The 22,088-nt window shown below is 39.9% G+C and overlaps 1 protein-coding gene across 1 annotated transcript; it reads left to right on the forward strand.

The window, feature by feature from the left end:
• Window positions 1-1,024: 1,024 nt before the first annotated feature.
• On the forward strand, window positions 1,025-3,966 carry LOC146706878 (homeobox protein Nkx-2.3-like). Its single transcript, XM_085460821.1, has 2 exons — window positions 1,025-1,693; window positions 2,858-3,966. Exons 1-2 carry the CDS (start codon window positions 1,264-1,266, stop codon window positions 3,502-3,504), a joined length of 1,077 nt encoding a protein of 358 aa, XP_085316947.1. The 5' UTR covers window positions 1,025-1,263; the 3' UTR covers window positions 3,505-3,966.
• Window positions 3,967-22,088: the final 18,122 nt, after the last annotated feature.

A 22,088-nucleotide genomic window follows, 5' to 3' on the forward strand; every position in this document is an offset into this window, starting at 1 on the left:
TGTTACATGAAACGGGGAAGTTTTCTGGAGTATTTTACGCACGTCCCTGATGTGCAGTCCAGCTTCTCTAAAAAAACAGAGTAAAGGTTTGAAAATCTGGAGCTTTGTGAGACGGAAGCGAGCGGCCTTTACTGAACGCAGTCAATGTCTCAAAGAATAAAAACAGTACACGTTTGTACATATTGACCATTATGTGTTCCATCATATATATATTTTATTTCTGGCTGCTGTTTTTGACCACTTTTAAGCCAAAAAAAAAAAAGCCAATTTTAAAGCCACCTTTGTTCCACATTTTGGCTGTGAAAATGTCTCCTGGCGCTAAAAATTGTCGTTTATTATTTTGGGTAATGATTTTCAGAGAAACTTCTACTATTAGTCAACTCAGTTACACTTCATCTACAAGGCAGGAACTCTTAACCTGACCTTGACGTATCACCGCCGACACGAACTGTTAGCCTCTGAAAAGAGCACACGGATTGGCACAAAAACCAAGGGCCACACAAAACTACAAGGACCCCGGGGGTATAACCAGTGTAAAATAACAATAATAATTTAAAAATAACTCTGTACATTAGATTCAAATATAATAATAAACGTATAGGGCCAGCTATTTGCAGGGCTGTTTCTGTGCTTCTTGGAGCTAAATGAGTGCGTAAAAAGTGGGGAAACTAATTTAAGTACAATCTAAGGAGCTTGGAAAAACAAAGCGTCTGGACTTCTTTAAGTTTCTTGACTACGTTTCATCTCTCATCCGAGAAGCCTCTTCAGCTCTATAGAGCAATTGGTGGAAAGTACCAGATTTTAAGTCCTGTTGGGACTGTCCCCAAGATGTACAGAAACATGAAGGAACCGGGCAGTGGACGAGTATTGTCAGTACAATTCTTAGTTCACCGCGTTCAAAATACATAACCAGTCCGTGCAAACGCGTCACCTATGCCCCTCCCTCCTCTCTCTCTAATTCCCAAACGTTTCTCTTCCAGCCTTCACGGACTTTCCATTTCACACACACCCCTCCCCCTGATACCAGAAGAGGCAGAGGTGCTCCTTCCCCTCCCCGGTCCAAACTTCACTCACAAAGCCCGATATTATATCTGTCAGGCAAGACATTTGCATGGACAAACCCCGGACTAATACCCGTGTTTTCGTGCGATTTATGGCGATGAGGGATTTCAGAGGCTTAACGCACCTCCGATTGCCAAACAAGGGGCTTTTACGCTCAATTATTTGCTAGAGAAAAAAGTGGGAAAAGGCGAAGGGGAGTGCATGTTACTCGGAGGGCTTCATTTCCTCGATGCTGCAGAGCAGGAGCTGGATGACATGATGCTGCAGAGCCCGCTCACCTCCACGCCGTTTTCTGTCAAGGATATCCTGAAGCTGGAGCAGCAGCAACAACAACAGCAACAGCAGCAGTCCGGAACCCTGGAGCTCACGCACCGAATCCATACCCAGCAGCACTTGTCCCGCTCTCCTCCCCAGCAGCAGCAGCATTTCCAAACCGCGCCGTCCTGCATGCTCGCCGGAGCCCGGGACAGCCCTTCCTTCTCGGACGGAGAAGACAACCTGGCTTACCTCAGCGCGCTTGCAGTGCGGGAGGAAGAACGGGGGGACACCAGCCTATCTCCGGACATGTACGTGCATCCCGGCTTGCAGGGAGCCAAGTTGGAGGCCGCCGAGCTGGAGGAGCAGGAAAGCAGTGAGTACAAACTCGAGCTGCTGTTGTAAAAACTGCACGAAAAGGCAAAAGACGCGCGTAAAAGTATTTTAAAAAATTTCAACAGGCCTTTTAAAAAAAAAAAGAAATATTCACAGTATAAAGGACGAAAGAGCAAAGCGGATTAAACCTTTAATATGTCAAATTTTCAGTGCCCGCAGAATGCTTTACATGTTTACCACAAACTCAGTGACCTGTAACCCAACCAAACAGCAAATAGTAAAAATGCCTCTAATGTTAACATCAACTTTCACACAGCACTTTCTTTGTAACTGATCTGGTCACAGTTGTATGGCTCATTATCAAATTTAATACCAAGAGACTTTAAATTTAATGTGAGCCACGTGAGAAAACATAACATAGTTTGTGAAATGTTCTAAATAATATACGCGTGACCTTAAAGATGACACCCGGCGGAAAAATCAAAAGATAATACGTGCAAAAAATACTTAATAAAATACGTGGAACATAATTTGGGTTACGCGGCTTTCTGGGGCCTCTTGTCTCTGCCCGGCTCTTCCGTCTGCACACACGCCGGGCATTATTCCAATAAAGAGCTTCCAAATGGTGGAAGTCAGAAGCCCTGAGACGAATCCAGTAAAGTCTGGAGATGTCAAACACTTTCTAGTGGTTCAGTCGCTTGCCTGTTATTTGGAGTCTGTTATGCTGTCTGGACCATAAACCAACAATTAGTTTAAAGAGGCTTGTAAAAGAAGTGACACCGACAAGTAGCGCTAATAAACACAGGCGGACACGGCGACTTCGGCTCCTCTCTACAGAGTTCACACAATTATTCATCAGACATAAACTGTTGACAGAATTAGCAGGTAGGTGACTTGCATCCTTCTAAGTTCAGAAGTGTTAAAAATAAATGAATAAATAAACCAACTATAATTAGTCCATTCCGGCGTTGCGTGTTTTATCTTTGAATTGTGCGCCCTGGCTAAAAGCTTGAGCTGCAGTGGAGTGTTGTCTCTGCGGTGACAGGTTCTCGTGAAGCTGACAGGTACTGACGGGCCTGTGGCTTCAGTTCAATACTTTATTGAGTGAGGATTAAAACAAATGCCACAATTGGGAGACATGATTACCGTGTTTTCTTAAAGAGATATTAACTTCATACTTCTGTGAATTTCCCAACCTGCCCAGAAAACTGCGGGCTGGTGTCCCGGGAGGAAGCAGCCGAGGGCGGGCAGGGCGACACGGAGAGGCCGGTGCAGAAGCAGAGGAGCCGGCGGAGACCCAGAGTGCTTTTCTCCCAGGCGCAGGTCTTCGAGCTGGAGAGGCGCTTCAAGCAGCAGCGCTACCTGTCCGCCCCGGAGCGAGAGCACCTGGCGACCACCCTCAAACTCACTTCTAACCAGGTGAAGATCTGGTTTCAGAACCGCCGCTACAAGTGCAAACGGCAGCGGCAAGACAAGTCTCTGGAAGCGACGGGGCAGCATCATCCTCCGCCGCCGAGGCGCGTGGCCGTGCCGGTGCTGGTTCGGGATGGGAAGCCATGTCTGGGAGGAGCGCAGAGCTATGCCGCCGCGGCTACTGCTCCGTACGGATCCAATCCGTACGGCTATAACGGATACCCGGCCTACACGTACAACAGCCCGGCGTATAACACCAACTACAGCTGCACCTACACCAGTATCCCCGCCCTTCCTCCCTCCGGCACCCCCAACGCCTTCATGAACATGAACTTGGGAAACGTGAGCGGCCTCGGCAGCTCCCCACAGGCTCAAACACACCAAGGGACAGCGGTCACATCTTGTCAGGGCTCGCTGCAGGGGATCAGGGCCTGGTAGCCTCACCATAACAGAACCAGTATCTTTTTTTAAAACGGAGTTTTTCAACCCACATTCTTTCCTTTAGAAGTGTGTATTAACCTGGTCAAAATACAGCCAGAATACAGTATTGCTTATAACGGATGCGCGTTTGGATTCACTTTTCCTGATATTTGGAGAATTATAGAGAAAATTAGTTTCCGTAATTTGCTGGTTGTCGAATTTCTGAACAGAACTGGCTTGGGTGAATTTTTTTTCTGTGGTCCAATATTTGTTGGTGCTCTAGTTCGGCACTGAAGCACAGAGGGGAAGTTACGCACAAGTTTGCGCATTTCTCCTTAATTGAACTGAAAAAGACTGTTTTTTAACGATTGTTTTTGTCGTTTATATTTTTAGGTTATGGAGAGACTGAACTGCTTTAAAATGTTTTTTTTGTTCAACAGAGAATTGTTTTAGTCTATTTCACATCTATACAAATAAACCCAAGAGATTAAAGAAAGTGCGTTTTGATTCTGTATCCGCACAGAAGCATAATAATCTTATTGTATGTGCTAAATTTGAGAAAGAACGATTATTATAATACCAAAATACATCACAGAGAAGAAAATGAAATCCTATCTTCCCCTAAATTTGCAAAGAAATATTGTTGATTGTATATATTTGCCTCCATACGGTGTAACAGTGAATCAGATGGTGAATATTAGTGAATCTGATTCGTGGTGGCAGATTTTGCTCATAAACACAGGTCCTGGTAGAAGCTAGGACACAGGAACTCTTTGTCCCGGTGCAAGGCGACGTGAAAGGAGGAAGTTATTCTCCATTTGAGGTCCTTAAAAGGACGCGATTAAGCACCTAAAATACCCGAAGAGCGAGCTGCAGCCGGGCTAGGGAGCGAGAATAATGGCTCTTATTGGATTGTCGGACAAAAGGTGTGTGGTAGGCAGAGCTTGGCACTCAGCAAAGACAAAAGCGCACAGGGGCCGTGAGATTGACGTCCTAATATTCCCATTTGAGCGACAGGCAGTGGGTTATTCTGCGCGGAGAAGGGGACATGGAGGAAAAATGTGGTCACTTTTGTTCCCCTTCAGGAGGCTTTTTTTGTTCGCGGAGAAAGGCTCTCCGAGATCCCCAGCCGTGAGGCTTCGGGGGCAGCCGGGCTCGAGGTGATGGCAGCGGGGAGGCGTTTGTGTGAAAGAAGAGGGTATTATTGCTACAAGTTTCACCATTTATCCCGAGGAGGAAAATGGACTGGAGAATTTTAAGGGGGTGAGCCCGGTGAGGCTGCAGTGCAGCCTATTATTTCAGTATGAGGGTGTTATTTCAGCTCATTCTCACAGGTAACAGTCCAAACTCAGAAAGAAAAATCTTCTGAATACATATCTTTATGGATCTATTAACACAAGTAATTATACAATATCACAGAAAGAAATCACATTCAATAGATTTCAGAAGACCTTTGCGCATTAGTGAAAGAAAAGTTGACACATGGATATTTTAATATTTTTCGTGCAGGCCAAGGATCCAAGGTTCTTATTTCGAAGGGTACAAAATCAGAATATTTCCCTGGAATGGTCCGTTGTTGATTCAACTATGAAATAAAGCTACAAAAGTATTTTTTATTTTATTTTATTGTTTTATTGTTTTATTTTCGATTGGTCAGAGTTTAGTCCAGTGTCAAAAAAGGTTACTGACTTAAAATGAATGGACAGCAGTTTGGGAATATTTTCCAACCCAAATTTCTCATATTTGATAATCAGTTGTTTCTTCCTACGTAGTAAATGTAAAAATTCTAAAACACAATACAAATAAAGCGGAAAATACTCAAATAGCGAAGATGCCCCCTAAGATTCCGAAAAGTTTTGTAGATTCATTTCAGTTCACCAATTTCTGATATTTTATAAGAACAACTATAAGCTGATATTCAGAGGTGTACCAAAATAACAACATTGACAGTTTGGCTGGTTGGTGATTTGGTGAGAAGAATTCCTTTTCGCTGGCTCTTAATCGAGCGTTACGCACAAGTGAGGACCAAAAGCAGGCACTGGGCATAATTTGAGGACCAAGCTCGTCTCAAACCTGTGTTTTGTCGTTTATGGGACGAAAAATCTGTCCAGCTATTTGCTAAAATAATTCTTAAGAAGATAAATGATGAGGGAAGTTATGAGAAAATTAGGGAGGGAAAGCATCAATTGCTGTTTTTCCCCTGCGAGTAATTGTTCCTCCGGCCTGAGAACAATTGTTTCCCAAACCCATTCTTGTGTAATTACACCCACACACTCGTGTCCTAATGGGAGACCGTAGCCAACATTGAGAGCAAACACCGGGAGCTACGTTTACTAGAGCGTCTCACACCGAAACCTCACTTGTGCGTTACTGTGTGAAATAATAATAATAATAATAATGGATTGGATTTATATAGCGCTTTTCAAGGCACCCAAAGCGCTTTACAATACCACTATTCATTCACTCTCACATTCATACACTGGTGGAGGCAAGCTACAGTTGTAGCCACAGCTGCCCTGGGGCACGGGTTCAGTGAGTCAGTAATATCTAAATTTCGAAATACACACACACACACACACACACACACACACACACACACACACACACACACACACACACACACACACACACACACTGCGTCACTGAATTTAATTAAAATCTGTATAACTGTCCTAAAGTAACTGCTGCGTTAATAAGAACAGACACAGCCAATATCAGTATAATTATCGTTGTTGGTGATCGGTGCGTCTCTCACGCTTCTTCCCTGCTAGACTGTCCGGCTTTGTGCTCAGATTGAGATCTGTCCGTCTAAGCTGTTAACCAGCCCATCTCCTGTTTGGGACAAAACAACATTAGAGGCCACCAGAGCGGCCTTAATGCCTTCTCCCGTACTAATGGGGATTAATTGAGAGGTAAACACAGAAAGCTGATAAGCTCTGCGCCCTGAAGTGCTGCCGGCCCGCAGGACAGAGACTGATGGAGGCAAATAAAAGGGAGACAGAGAGGCGTCTAGCAGGTAAACACAACTATCTGCAAGGTCACGAGGAAGTGAATAAACAACAACAACAACAATAATAATAATAATAATAATAATAATAATAATAATAATAATAATAACTTGGGGAAAAACACAACAGAATAAATAAGAGCACTCAAATGATAAAAATCTTAAAAACATTCATTTATTCAGCTTTAACTATTAATAGAATAAAATAAAACGAAAACATTTCCGTTATTTGTCTATTATAGAAATATTTTTATATGAAAATAGAAAGTAGTATGTCTGGTAGTACAACTGGTTAACTAAGGTTATTTCATACTACTGCGTTAACTAAGTGTTCCAGGTCTTACCCTGGGCCTGACAAACCAATGCGCATTCTGGTTTCTCACTTAAGAGTCGATCTAATGTTACAAACTACAAAATCAAATTTTAAGACTCGATGTTTTTATTATTGAAAGTATTGGTACCGAAACGGTTTGTTTTATTCTTGTTGTTTTGGTTCCACTTCAGCAGAATTTAATTGAACACAGTTATGTATCTGCCAATAGCAGCTATTTGTCACATTTTTTCAGTAAAGCGCTACGCTTTCAATAATGACTTAGACATATCCGTGTCTACATATCTGTAGACATATTTGTAATTGCTAAATAAAAAAAACAAAAAACAAATCTGGCTACATAGTGCCCATTAAATATTGGCGCCTTACCTCAAATTAATATAGTAATATTACGGTAAAAAATACATAAATAAAACCTTTCTGTAACATAAACTAACATAAAACTTCCACATTAATTTTTTTCTTTAGAAAAGTTTTGGCTGTATTACAAATTTAAAAAATATATAAAAGTATAAAAGTAATAGTTTTAGCATCGTTATTACACACAGTGTTGGATTACTAATTAACTTTAGGAGCTGTGTTGTTGTAGCTAAGCTGAACTGCTGTACACTGCTGGACAGTTTAATGTATAAAAATATAAAATGCTTTACATAATAAAAATATGGTTTATAAAATTGTAATCTCCCAGATAAAAAACTACTTATCACTAAAACATTTTAGTGGCTTGTAAATTTAATCAAATTTTACCGCTAATAATGATAATACGCTGCAGTATCCAGGAGCTATTTTTAGCTGTACCAATGTGAACCGATTTTTTCAGCTTCTAATGCATCAGTGGTGGTAACTGACAGTAAAATGAGCCATTTCAACACACACACACACACACACACACACACACACACACACACACACACACACACACACACACACACACACACACACACTTGTGTCACAGTTTTTTTTTAATTTGGCCCATATATTTGCTTACTGATTTGTTTACAGCACACAGTTAGCTGCAGCTGCTCTGACTCTGGCTGAGCAAACACACCAGTCATCAGTGTGTTTGCAACACACCCTGCATGTGTTAATATGTTTGATTTTTCAACTCTGATTTGTAGAGTCTCTCTGAGTTATTTTTTTTCTGCCAAGGTCTGAGTTTGGAGAACTTTCAAACCTAAATAACAACGATACGTCTGCATGACTTGATTTAATGCTTTAATCTAACCTCTCACAGCAGTTACAATAAGGTATAATTGGTTTTACAGCTCTACTAAGGACACTGGCCAAACACGAACTGAAGATTAAACATCTTTTGCGTGCCCTAAAGATATACTCAGACATGCTGACACTCTGTGGGAGTAAATCCACACTCGAGACAGTGGTGAATCATTACCAACAACTTTATGAGTATCAACATTTGGAATCTGCACTCTGAAGAGAAACAAGTCTGCTTCATCATGAACAAAAGGGTTTTTAAAGTATCACTAGAACCTCAAGAAAACTATACCTTCATTTGTCCTCTTTGTTTTGTTGTCTTTTACTGAGTTCTAGAAAAGCAGCTCAAATATGAGGCATTTATTTCACCTGTCCCTTTACTTCATATCTCTCCATCCTGTGGGCATGCAGTGCATCGCAGGAGTGTGCAAAGTGATGTTTGTGTCACATTAACAGGGTTTTGCACTACAAGTAAGCTGACAGTGTGACACAAAGCTGCGGCTTCCTCTAAAGCTGCTCATTTTATACAAGTTTCAGATTTTGGGAGCTGGTCTTAAACGTGTCTAAGCTAGTCTCTGTGGGAATAAAACAAAACATGAGTTCATCTGTCACGCTGATATAAAGAAATCTATGAAAGAGCATGGGATAATTAGAGCCCCCACCCCCAACATTTTTATAACCCCAGTAGATAAACTGCTGTGCAGTAGATGTAGATGTGCCCTATTGTGGAAATGCTTTCACCCTTTTGTTTAATTGCTGTATAAAGTTTAGAGAGAGAGAGAAGGAGAAATTTATGCTCTCCCTTCTAGAAAAAATACATGTTGCTAAAGGCGACACACAATATATGAAAACATTTTCTATGAGATCATTCATGGCTGTGCCATTATCAGTTTGGGGAGTACTTCTTGGCGTGCTCTCTGTTTCTGTCACAACACCCACATGTTGTTGTAGAGGCTGCTGTCCATGCTGGGCTGCTGCTTCCACTCATACAGCTCTTACTATTGGTCATCAAAGAGCAACACTCCTCCCATTAGCAGACCGCTCAGGCTGCAGCGCCGAGCACTGACAGGCCCAGACAGGCCACATGAACATTTAAGCTTATAGGTCTACTCAGGTACTCAGGAGTGCAGCTATAAGCTCGCTGTGTACAGTAATATTATTACAGTTACTGTGCCTGCTACTCCTACTACAGTGTAGTAGTGATGCAGTGAATAAAATTACCACTGCTGCTATTGCTGCATTGTCGCTACTGCTCAAGCTTGTATAACAGCTGCCCCAGGGTCCTGGGGCAAAGATGAGCCCCCCCCCCCGATTTCTCTGGCTCTCTCAAATAATGACTCAGACTTTGTGTCTGCAACAGTAGAAGTGACTCAAGCACCCATCCTTCATTAAGGGATCTCTGCCCAAATTGAGTCTTGTGTTACAAAGCAGGATTGACTGGGGTGGGGGGGGCGTAAACCTCAAAGTTTATCAGAAAATCAGATTTCATGAGTCAGGAAATTTATCACAGCTGTATGCATTTTTTTAAACACAGAGCCTACAGAGGAAAAATGACTCACTTGCATTTGAAACTATTCTTTCATATTCCAGTTGATGGCTTTATTATTCAAATCTGAGACGTATGGGTTAGAGAGTTGTGTCAGTCTTGTCTAGAACAGATTACACGATGCGCTAAGTTAGTTTAAAGGTAAAGGTAAGGTAAATGAAGTTTAAATAAACTTTATTTTGTTCAAATTGCCCATGTTTACACATCAAAATGGTGCAAAAGAGATGCACAAGTTGTCAGCTTTCCTGAGTGCAGGGGTGCCGAATTCATTTTCCAAAGGGTCACACTGAGAAATAAGAATCATATCAAATGGTTTACTGACATGTTTTCATTTAGTCAAAATTGGATGTTTCATATAGTTTGATCCACATGACGCCTTCTACCAGTCATTTAGCTTTTATAGTATTCAGTAAAATCACATATTTTTATTATAGTTCTATGAGTAGACTTACCTGCAGCTACAGGGAGGGTGTGATACACAGTGATGTCTAAGCAAAGTCGCAATTTTGTTCTTGCTCATATTTCTACAAGTCTTACAGATCCAGAAATGTAATGATAGGTTTACTCCGATATTTGGAAATAACAACTTTCTTCCTGGTAGGGCGGATGCAGGTTTTAAATTTTGGTTCGATCAAGGTATAAGAAAAGTGTCTGATATATTTAGGAATAATACTCTTGTGTCTTTCGAACAACTTAGAAGTACTTTTTCTATTCCTGTCAAACATTTTTTTTAATTTCTTCAATTAAGAAATTTTATCTTAACCACACAAGGTAACAGCTTAGAAATCCCCACCTACTCCTCTCTAGAGAACACAGTTATAAAGCATCTAAATGGGAGAGGCCAAGCTTCTGCATTGTACAAATTATTTATGGAAAATTCCAAAGAATCAACACAGTCTATTTTAGAGGCTTGGAGGAATGATTTGCAAATGAACATATCTGATGATGAGTGGTATAAATCATGCTCCTTGGCCCAGAGTCAAACAATTAATGTGCTACTTCAATATAAATGGTTAACAAGACAACATATTACTCCGTCAAAAATGCATCATTTTAACTCAAACATCCCAGACACCTGTATTAAGTGTGGAGTGGACAGGGGCACTTTATTTCACTGTATATGGGAGTGTCCACATGTGAAAATCTTTTGGGAAAAGGTAATAAATCTGTTGAGTCAAATCATTGGTGATGTGATTCCACTTCATCCTAAAATATGTATTTTAAATATATACCCGAATAATTTTGTACCTGCTGTAAACAATAGAGCTCTGTTAACGATTGGACTTTTGGAAGCCAAGCGCTGTATTGCTATGTGTTGGAAAAATCAAAAAATATGTGGATTATCTCAATGGCTTAATGGACTGACATCTATACTATCTATGGAGAAAATAACTTATACATTAAGGAATAAACTGGACAAGTTTTGGGCGCTATGGTCTAAATACTACAACTTTCTGGAGAGCTGCAACGTATACACTGTGGACTTAACAGCCTGAAACTCTAAGTTGATTTGTATATCTGTCCTTCCCTTTTGTTATGGTTTGCTTTGTTTTTGTTTCTATTATTATGTTGTTTCTGTTGTTGTTGTGGTTTTGTTTGTATTTATTTATTTTATTTTACTTTTACTTTATTATTTTTCATTTATTATTTTATTTATTTAATTTATATATATATATATATATATATATATATATTTTTTTTTTTTTTTTTTTTTTTTTTTTTTTGCTCACGGTGCATCATGTAAAACCGGTTAAAACCAATAAATAAATGTTTAAAAAAATGCAATGAGCTTAATGACCTCTGATTGTGTAGTTTACTTGTACAAAATTGGAACAAAAAAATTCAGCCAGTACATCATCCATTTCTTAAGTAGGTTTCTGTAGATGGTCACATTTAATGTGTGAAATCCTTTAAAATTTAAATGGAAAATCATTTTTTAAAAGCACAATGTAAGTTGTTGTTTTTTTAACAGATCTTTTTAATGTATTTACTTTTTAATGTGCAGCATCTTCAAATGAGTGCATATTACTTTCAGATGAGTTTATTTTTTGTGAGAATCATGGCGTTACTTTCAGTGAGAGCATGAAAATACTTGCTCACTAATAAGAATATAATGACATATCACAACACGCTGACAGCCCAGAAACATCCTTCTAATTCCTGTTGTAGTGGTTCCTTCACCTGTGGACTCTTCATGGTGCAGATGTAAAGTTGCAGTACGTCAGCGGCTAGCTGTAGAAGAAGAGCAAATATAAACATAATTTTCTTCTTTATTTCCCTTTTTGTTGGTGAGATCTTTTCAAATGCACAGCTTCTTTACAATTTGTCACTAAATGGGTCAGTTAGCTGTAACGCCAAGTCTATCATGTTTTTTGATGCTTGACTTTTGAGATCTCTATTTCAAAAAGGCTGTAGCAAAAATGACACCAATTAAAACTCATATATGCAAATTGATTTAATTTTTTAAAGAAAATCTCCAGTTTGAAAAAAAATTGCATTTTTGGCAATTATTTCATGGTTCGGGGTTAATGTGCAATTGTTCTATAAATAAAAAGGTAAATAAAATAAAAACATTAATGTGCCACATAGATGTATGAATGAAGACAGAAAAAGGAGGACAGGAGAAGATGATGAGTAATTATTTTAAAGTTAAGGACGGCTTAGCAAGTGGCATTTTAAATCCTACTGTCATATAAATCATTTTAAAGTTTTTAAATCTTTTTTTTACCTATACATGACGTGTTCCTGAACAATGTTTTTGTAAAATATCCTGCAAAAAAAAAAGTAAAACCCAAAAACATATTCTTATTCAAACTTTGCTTGTAAAGTCAGTCTGTTGCTCAGGCAGTCTGTTGGCCTCATCTCTGTAGTCCGACTCAAGGGGGGATGAGTCGGACTACAGAGATGAGGTCAACAGACTGACTGAGTGGTGTTCAGTTAACAACCTCCAACTGAACACCACGAAAACTAAAGAACTTATCTTGGACTTCAGGAAGGGCAGAGCAGACCCGGCCCCACTTTACATTCACGGGAGCTGTGTGGAGAGGGTACACTCCATGAGGTTTCTGGGCGTGCAGATCTCTGATGACCTCTCCTGGACTGCAAATACCACGGTGGTGGTTAAAAAGGCCCAGCAGCGTCTCCACTTTCTGAGAGTGCTCAGGAGGAACAACCTGGAGGAGAGGCTGCTGGTGACATTTTACAGAGCCACCATAGAGAGCATCCTAACGTACGGCATAACAACATGGTATGCAGGGTGCTCAGCTGCAGACAGGAAAGTACTGCAGAGGGTCATCAACACAGCCCAGAAGATCACTGGCTGCTCTCTGCCCAGCCTGGAGGTCACTGCAAACTCTCGGTACCTCAGCAGAGCTGGCAATATCATCAAGGACCACTCTCACCCCAGCAACCAACTGTTTGAACTATTATGGTCAGGTCGATGGTATGGTCACATAAAACCAGGACAAACAGATTCAGGGATAGCTTCTTTCCCAGAGCTATCACCGTAGTAAATAAGCACAAAAACAATTGAACCTATTCCATACCGTCACTGTCATTATATTATGCTTCTATTCATACTGTCATTATATTAATGCTGCTATCCTGTATATATTGTACATAATATTGTTTGAGTACTTACAATTGTTTTTTTGTACTTTTTATATTTTACATTTATATTTATTATTGAAACTTGCACCAAGGGAGTGGCACTCCAATTTCGTTGTACTCTGTACAATGACAATAAAGGCTATTCTATTCTATTCTATTCTATTCTATTCTATTCTATTCTAAATAGATGATATCAATTTCCATTTAAGATGATGACACTCATTAGATTCACTCAGTATTTTACTTTTTTATACTTTATACTTTGCTTTATACTGTCAAGAAGTTGCAGCAAGTGAAACATCGGCTCATATTTTGTTTAATTCAGTTGGCTCAACCAACAAAGAGCTGTTAATATTGCAGTACCAGGACAGGTCAGCTGATCACAATCTTACAAATCAAATTATTATGTGACTTATTTCTAAATAATTCTTTTGCTACACCCACTTTACACCAGTCCAGTCCTCTGCCATGAAAGTGGCTACTCATAAAAAATAAACTTGCATCTGAAGTAGTTGCTTGTCTCTCTTGCATTCAGTCATTTTCTCAAACCTGTACCTGTCTATGACTTATCTTTACTGATGTGTGGATTAAAGTCTGCTAGCCTGTTTAATCTGTCTCTGTGCTGACGACAGGCAGTCCAAAACTTAATTAAATCATAAAGTTCATGAAGTTGGATTGATTGTCTATAGACCTCCAAGACAGGATTCTATCAAGGCACAGATCCGGGGAAGGGTATAGAACTATTTCACTGAAAGTCCCAACGAGCAAAGTGGGATCCATCCAGGCCAGACAGAAGCCACTCCTCAGTAAAAGGCACATTACATCCTGCATATAATTTCCAAAAGGCATCTGAAGGATTATGAAAAAAAATTCTCTGGTCTGATGAAATAAAGATTGAACTCTTTTGCCTGAATGCCAAGCACCATGTTTGGAGGAAAACCACTGCTTATCAACTGGCCAATACCATCCCTACAGTGAAGCATGGTGGTGGCAGCATCATGCTGTGGGAATGTTTTTCAGCAGCAGGAACTGGGAAACCACTCAGGGCTCGGGTAAAGAGGACTGGACAGACATCCTCAGTGATAACTTGCCCCAGAGTGCCAGGCCCAGCCAGAACCCAGACTTGAAGCTGATTGAATATCTCTGGAGGCATGTGAAAATACTCCTCATCCAATCTGAGGGAGCCTGAGAGGTTCTGCAAAGAGGAATGAGAGAATCTGCCCAAAAATAGGTCTTCAAAGGAGCTTCAACAAAGTACGAGCAAAGGATGTGAAAACCTACATGAGATATTTTTGTTTTTTATTTTTAATAAATTTACAAGAAATTCCAGCAAATGTTTTTCCCTTTGTCATTATGGAATACTCTGTGTAGCCCTTTGAGGTGAAAAATGAATTGAATCCATTTCAGCATAAGCGTGTATCATGACAAAATGGAACCAGTGAAGCACTGTGAATACAGCCTGATTCTGACACGTTACACTGAAGTCTAATCATAAGACTGCAGATAATTTATTGTTTGATGGAAGAGTTGTGAGGTAAGTAGCATCCATCCAGGGTCGCAGGAGACTGAAACCTGTCTCAGCACCTACCTCCTGGAATTTTGCCAATCCGTCGCACAAGGAAAGTCCTGGTTTTGCAGGATAACTTTCCTGGTTCAAGTTTTGGCTCTGCTTTTTTTGGCTCATATTTTTTGGCACTACGGCTGCATCACTGGATTGTCTCTATTAAAGCTCAGAGGGCTGCACTTTTTCACACTAGGCTGTGACATTTCACAGCAAAATTAGTTCATGTTAGTGTGATGAAAATGATCAGTTCACTCGTAGGGGTGAAGTAATTCTGCACTAATCTTTCATGTCAAGTTCAAATTGGGCAAACTTAAACACATGAATTTAAACTGTAGAACAACAGTAAGTTATCTTGACAGCACTGACCTATGAGGTAAAGCTGGAGAGTTCAGAATGGGGAAAGAGGTTATTAGCTTTTTTGCAGTATTTACTTTTATTTTCTATATGTGAAAAACAGTTTACAGAAAGCGCTGAGACAGAAGTCCCGTACAAAAGATAACAATCTACAAGAGCTTTTTCCATTTTGGAGTTCTTTTTCATTAAAGGTCCACACTGTAGGGCTAAAGTTAACCAACGTTCAAGAGAAAAACAAGCAAGAAAAAAATTACATAGATTACATAGAGAATGTACTGAAAACGTATGATGTTGCAGCAAAACTATGCTTTTATTAAAACAACTGCTGAATAGCACAAGAGACTCCTGTGTGCTCATCTTGCAGCCTGTGGGAGTTCATCTTTAAAATGAGCTATCCACCAATTGAAAAGATGACACCTACAAGCTCTAGTGAATAAGTGCTCTTGGGAGACTGCACAGTGTCTTCTCAGTCTGTCAGTTCATGTAATGCTTACTGACGTCAGTGTAATAGATTTTGCAATGTGGATGTTTGCAAATGTCTTTTTAACTGGTTTCCCGTGTCCTGGGGTGGGAGACGGGATGAAGGCCAGCCAAGAGAACGGCTTTGGCTCGTCCATCAGCCCGAGATATCTAAATATTTATGCTGTGATCCACATTTATCCATTCACTGGTGCAGCTTTCTGGGTCTAAAACGTTATGTTTCTGGGAAGATACACGAGTATACGGTGTTTATCCAATGCAACCCACTGAGATTTATCCTAAACTGTCAGGGTTTACAATAACACACATAAATTGTGGTGTGTGTGTGTGTGTGTGTGTGTGTGTGTGTGTGTGTGTGTCACTAAAAATCATTAGAATCATTAATTCCAGTTCTGCACCAGCTGGGAAAATCAGGACAGGAAAAGAGAATGAAGTAATACGTCAACATCAGCTGATGTCCAGGTGTTGCTGATAAAACTCAACCTGATGTCTTTAAAAATTTTAATTACAAGTACATGATGATGCTTAAATGCTGCACAGTAGTTTACCTTTGTACAAAGTGCGTGCAAAATCAAAAAAGATAAGCCAGTGGGGAGATTAAGTGTTAAAATTAAGTAATCCCAGTCAAGGCACTTTTAACATACAAAACCTTTCAGCATGCTGTTGGTTTTTGGTTGTTTTGTGTGTTTGTTTGTTTTTTAATAATTTGAATTTAAATGCAGGTTTAAAGTCTTGGCAAATAAATGCATTCTTTGCACTTACATTTTTTTGCGCTACCTCCTGAGTTACAGCCACTCTGCATAATTGCATTTTCAACCTAAAATCCCAGTGGGAATAATTACAATGAGCCTACATCATCACACTGTTCAATGATGACAGGTGCCATTCTCATCATGGTTAAGCCATCAAAATCTGCAGATCTCATACTAAGCGGGTCTCTTACGTTGTCCCTCCACCTCTTGCTGCTCCATGGAAGGAGACACGGTGCAGGTTCACACAGCTGAAGTGTGTTTTATTAAAAAGAAAAGGAAAATCAAATCCAGTCCTTGATTGGTAAATCAAGAGGTAGAGCAATAAGCTGAGGGTGCTATTACAGCTGGTCAGAGGAGGAAAAAAAAGCCTCAGCTGTTAAAACTAAACAAAACTGTCATGTTCATGTTTGCAAAACGTAAAAATATTATTTCAATTTACTTAAAAGATTTCTGTTTTCATTTGAATCTACACTGTAAACACCAAAGGCTTCTGAACATCTGTTGTTTGTGTTGAATCCGTTTAGTTTTATTATGTCTGGGAAGCTGCAGTTACTTTGTTCATTCATATTGTTTATACTGGTAAACTATCGGTATAGTCTACCAGTCTTACACTCCTCATCGCTGTAATTTCTATCATCATCACTGAGGTTGTAATATTTGCTGCTGAGATCCACACAAAACAGTACATAAAAGAAGTAAAGAAAGAAAGAAATGGAGAAGGTATTTTATCGCATACACACAGGTCACACTTCAGGGTTTCTTTAAAGCTGTGAAAAATCATTCAGTTTGGCTTGACTTTCATTTTGCTTGACGACAGGTTGACAACACAACATGCAATCATAATTGTAAGTCTGGAACACACAGCATAATTGTATTAACGAGCCACTTCATTAAGTACACCTGTTCAACTGCACGTTAATGCAAATGTCAGTAACGTGCGCTAATCCAATGCGGATATGGTCATGTGGATATGGTCAAGACACCCTGCTGACATTTCAGTGTTGAGTCAACAGGACGGCAACAGTAACTCAAATAACAGCTTGTTGCAACCAAGCTATGCAGAAGAGCATCTTTGAATGCACAACACATCCAGCCTTAAAGCAGCAGAAGACCACACTCTGCATATGCCATACCTGTCAGCCAACAGCAGGAAACTGAACCTACAGTTCACACAGGTTTACTAAAACTGGACAGCAGAATATTGGCCTGGTCTGATGAGCCTCAATTTCTGCTGCGACAGTCATATGGCATAATTAACATGAAAGCATTGATCCATTCTGGATCCAGCAGTTCAGGCTGGTGTGGGTAATGTAATGATGTGGGGTTTTATTTTTGCACACTTTCAGCCAATTGAGCATTGTTTAAACACAACAGCCTACCTAAGTATAGATCAAGTCGCCCCTATCTGGTGTGTACCCATCTTCTGATGGCTGCTTCCAGCAGGATAATGCACCATTATCTCAAACTGGTTCATTGAACGCAACAATGAGTTCACTGTACTCATAAGGCCTCCACAGTCACCAGATCTCAATCATGGATGTGCAACTAATAAATCTGCACCAAAATTCCTGACGAGTGTTTCCGAAGCTTTGTTGAATCTGTGCCACAAAGTATCAAGTTGTGAAACCAAAAAGGAGGTCCAACTCAGTGCTAGCAAGGTGTACCTAATAAAGTGGTTGGCGATTGGATTGTGTGTTTTCTTGAACTAACAGAAGTCATGCAAACACACAACCCAGACTGTGAAATCAATCTTGTATAACAGATCTTCTTTGTTTTAATATTTGCGTGTAGCATGATCCAGGCAGGAGGGGGAAGTTGCAATAATGATGAAAAAGAAGTGGGCACTTATACAGCGCTTTCTCCAAATCTGTGTTACAAAGTGCTTCACAGGAACAGCACTATATTAGAAACCAAGGCTAATGAGAAAGAAAAGAAAAAAAATGTTCACTTATCTTTTAAAAATGGACCAAATATGCTAAATTGCCAGTTTTCAGAGTGGATGTTGCATATGAAGGCAAACATATCTGTGAACTTATATTTATCATCCTCAGTGGGTTTTAGGGAGTGTTCTTCTGCACACTTCCAGGTGTAAAACAGGTGCAGAGCAGCCCCCACACTGCCAAAAGAATTATGATTAATACTGTTTATATCAATTGCTACAGTTGTGTGAAGTGTGCCATTGTCTCTGTTTGTATGACCTGCAGGCGGAGCGTCACCGATGGAGAGATTAGAAGCTCATCCCACATTTACACATCACTGTCACATCGTTTATCAAGCGAGAGAAAGAGTGTGTTGTTAGACCAAATCTCTCCTCCGTCTGTCCTTTTTCACCCAAATACACTCACACATGGGTGACTGGTTGAGGGATTTGCAGAATGTGAGCTGGGTTTAAGCCACCTCGTTTGTCTTTTCATCTACGCACACGCCTGATGTTGACCTTGGCTCTGACCAGACCTGCTGCCGTGTGCCCGGAGTGACCTCACTTGCCAAGACCTTCCTGTCCAACTTAACAGATCCCCTTACATCTCACGGCAATGATGCCGAAAAAGAACAATGGAGGGAGAAAAGGGATGGTAGGGGGTAAAGCGAGATGAGAGACATGAAGAGACAACATTTTAGCTTGTAGGCCACAGGGAATGACAACAAACATGGGGGCTGGAGTGAAACGGGATCTGCGCAGGGAAGGTGGAGGAGCTGCTTTCTGTCAGTCAGCTTAATCTGGACCACCTCCTGCAGTAAAAAGGTTCATTACTCAAAGTGAAGAGGACGTCCTATGTGTGTTTCATGTATTCCAGAATGATGATTTATGCCATTTCTTTGTTGGCCCTTCATTATTTCTTATTAACAAAATTTCCTGCAAGCCAAAGATCATGAAGATGGTTTCAGAATGTTCATTTTACTTATTTTTAAGCATTCACAACAAACATTAGCAGAAAACAGGTAAATAAAAGATGTTTTATTGCAAATGTACATCCAGCATACTAACAATATATTGCCACACCTCCTTTGTAGAAGTTGTGCTATAGAAATGATGAGTTGAGATGAGAAACCCTTTATGTATCCCTTATTTGCTCAACGTGAAGTTTTGTTTTCATGAATCACTTCCACTATCATGCTACTCCCCACACTCCCCTCTCCCAAACATCACTTAGTGTAGTTTAATATCCAGATTCTCACAGCTCTGATATCTCTCACAATCCCATTTCAAATGATGTTCAGTCAAATAAAAGTGATTCTGAAAACATCAAATGTTCTCTCACTCTTACTTAAACATTTTTAATCTTATAATTGAGAAGCTAACAGGTCCAAATTAGCATCCAGACTCCTACCATAGAGCCATCTGATGGAAAACGTGAACAGCCCAGTTGGACACACAGACCTCTGTGCTCCAAAATATGTAGATTCTGTTCAGATTTAATGATACAATTACAGATGAGCAATGTCATGTGACCTAATGAACCCATCTTAACAACTTCATATAAATGGTAAATGGCCTGTATTTGTATAGCGCTTTACTAGTCCCTAAGGACCCCAAAGCGCTTTACACATTCAGTCATCCACCCATTCACACACACATTCACACACATATTCACACACACATTCACACACTGGTGATGGCAAGCTACATATAGTAGTTTGTTACGTAAGGTTTCATTTTCCATGGGCTGAAGGACTGCTGGCTTCTCTGCTTAAACTCCTGCCCCCATGCCCTGAACCCAGATAAACCACACTAAACAAATGGACGGATGAATGGATGGATGATGTTCCCACAATCTGTTCCACTATTGCATTACTTCTCAAACTTGGAACATGTTTTTTTTTCATTCACCAAACCTCTCCAGTGGTTTAGCGTCATACAAATATTTTTTTTTATCTTTTTAAAACTTTGAATGGGTAATCCATGCTTTTATGCTTTTATTACATCCCAGCTGGACTATTGCAACTCCTTATATGTTGGAGTTAACCAGACCTGCCTTGCAAGACTGCAGTTGGTCGAAAATGCTGCAGCTTCTGAAAAGATGTGAACATATTTCCCCCATGCTTGCCCGTCTTCACTGGCTCCCTGTTCACTTCAAAATTGATTTAAAAAGGTTATTGTTGACTTACAAAGCCCTGAATGGACAGGCTCCTGGGTATTTAGCCTTATGCGCCCTCTAGATCTCTTAGATCAAATTATCTTTTGCTTTTAGCCATACCAAGGTCGAGGCTGGTTCACAGAGGCAATCGAGCGTTTGGGGTCGTAGTGCCTAAACTGTGGGATAATCTACCCTCACATCAGACAGGCTCCTACTGTCAATCTTTTTAAATCTTATCTTAAAACACCTTTTTTTTCTCACTGGCTTTTAATACAGTAGGAGAGTTATTTGGTATTTGATGTTTGTTACTAATATTATAAGTTACTTTACTAGTTATTTTGTATTTTTGTACAGCAATTTGGGCAACTTTGCTGTTATAATTAAATGTGTTATATAAATAAATAATAAATGATACAACTTTGATTTCAAAGAGGCTGGGACACTGTTAAAAGCATATAGTGCAGTGATTTGACAGACATTTAAATCCTGTGTATAACTAAAAATAGCACAGAGACAACAGATCATATGATAAACACAGAGGAGACCATTGCTTTGAAAGTGCTGTGTCTTCCTTGATGCTATCAGTTGATCAAAAACACGGAGATTCTTTTATCAGTTCGCAGGTCTTTACTACAGAGCCACACTGTTGGATTATGTGCAGAATGCATTTGCCGTTATTTTCCTGTAATAAACAAGAGCTTCTGTGGTGAAGATGTCCTCTGGCTGCCAGCTTGTGTATTTGAGGTGATGACACCATCACACATTACCCATGCCATGCTTATTAACCCACAACTCAAAACAACTTTTACATTTTAAGCTTGTATGTTCAAGAATTCCCACAAATAACATTTCTGTTAAACCAGTCCAAATATGTGCACCTCGTGCCTCCATCTATAAAACACCTAAGCAGCTGAAATGCAAGATTTACTTTCCATGGATTTCGCTTAGCTTTGTGTCCTGATGTCAAGCCAGATGGTCCCACTTCTCTTTAACCCATGGAGACTTGACAATGAAGATTTCCAGAAGAAAAATGAATAAGAATTCTGATTTTGATTTGTGAGACCACAGAAAAGATTTCCACTTTACCACAGTCCATCATAGACGGGCTCTGACGAGCCAAAGCAGCCTCTGGATCTTGTCCATATATGGTTTTTCTTCACATGGTTGCAGGGCCTTAACTTGGCGCACCAAAATGTCAAGCAGCTAAAAATCCTGCATCGAGCAAGACTTGGAAAACAGTTTGCTTTTGAATCTCCAGCTTTTTCTCAAAGAACTCAGAAACCAGCCAAATGAATTTCACATTGTAAAGCACATTTCAGGGAGTTTTGTGGTTTTTGTTTTTCCGTATTATCAACATGAATGTTTTTACACTGTAAGCAAAAGGAGAGAAAAAAAAACATACCTCATGTTATAATACAGACTTATGATTACTGAGAGAGATAACAGTGTGTGGAGGTGGAAGAGCCAGTAGGATCACACCTCGAATTACTGAACTTCTGGTACCATTCCCTCGTGAGCATGAGTTGAACAGTATTGTACTGCAGAAAGTAGTGTGTTGCTACAAAACTGGTGAGAAAAAGGCAATTAACAATGGAAGAGAGACAGACCATCACAACACTTAAAAATAGGTGGTAGGTGTTTCCTACAGAGAAATAAGTCTGTTTCCTT

Source organism: Copadichromis virginalis, linkage group LG6 (assembly GCF_057382275.1).
Source record: "Copadichromis virginalis isolate Kocher_CV1m ecotype Utaka linkage group LG6, C_Virginalis_male_GT1.1, whole genome shotgun sequence".
NCBI classification, from domain to species: Eukaryota; Metazoa; Chordata; class Actinopteri; order Cichliformes; family Cichlidae; genus Copadichromis; species Copadichromis virginalis.

Bases quoted from the DNA above. Each gene is read 5' to 3' on its own strand.
- LOC146706878 (XM_085460821.1), top strand. From the start codon at position 1,264: ATGTTACTCGGAGGGCTTCATTTCCTCGATGCTGCAGAGCAGGAGCTG. The intron at 1,694-2,857 runs GTGAGTACAAAC...CAACCTGCCCAG, and splicing joins GCTGGAGGAGCAGGAAAGCA to AAAACTGCGGGCTGGTGTCC.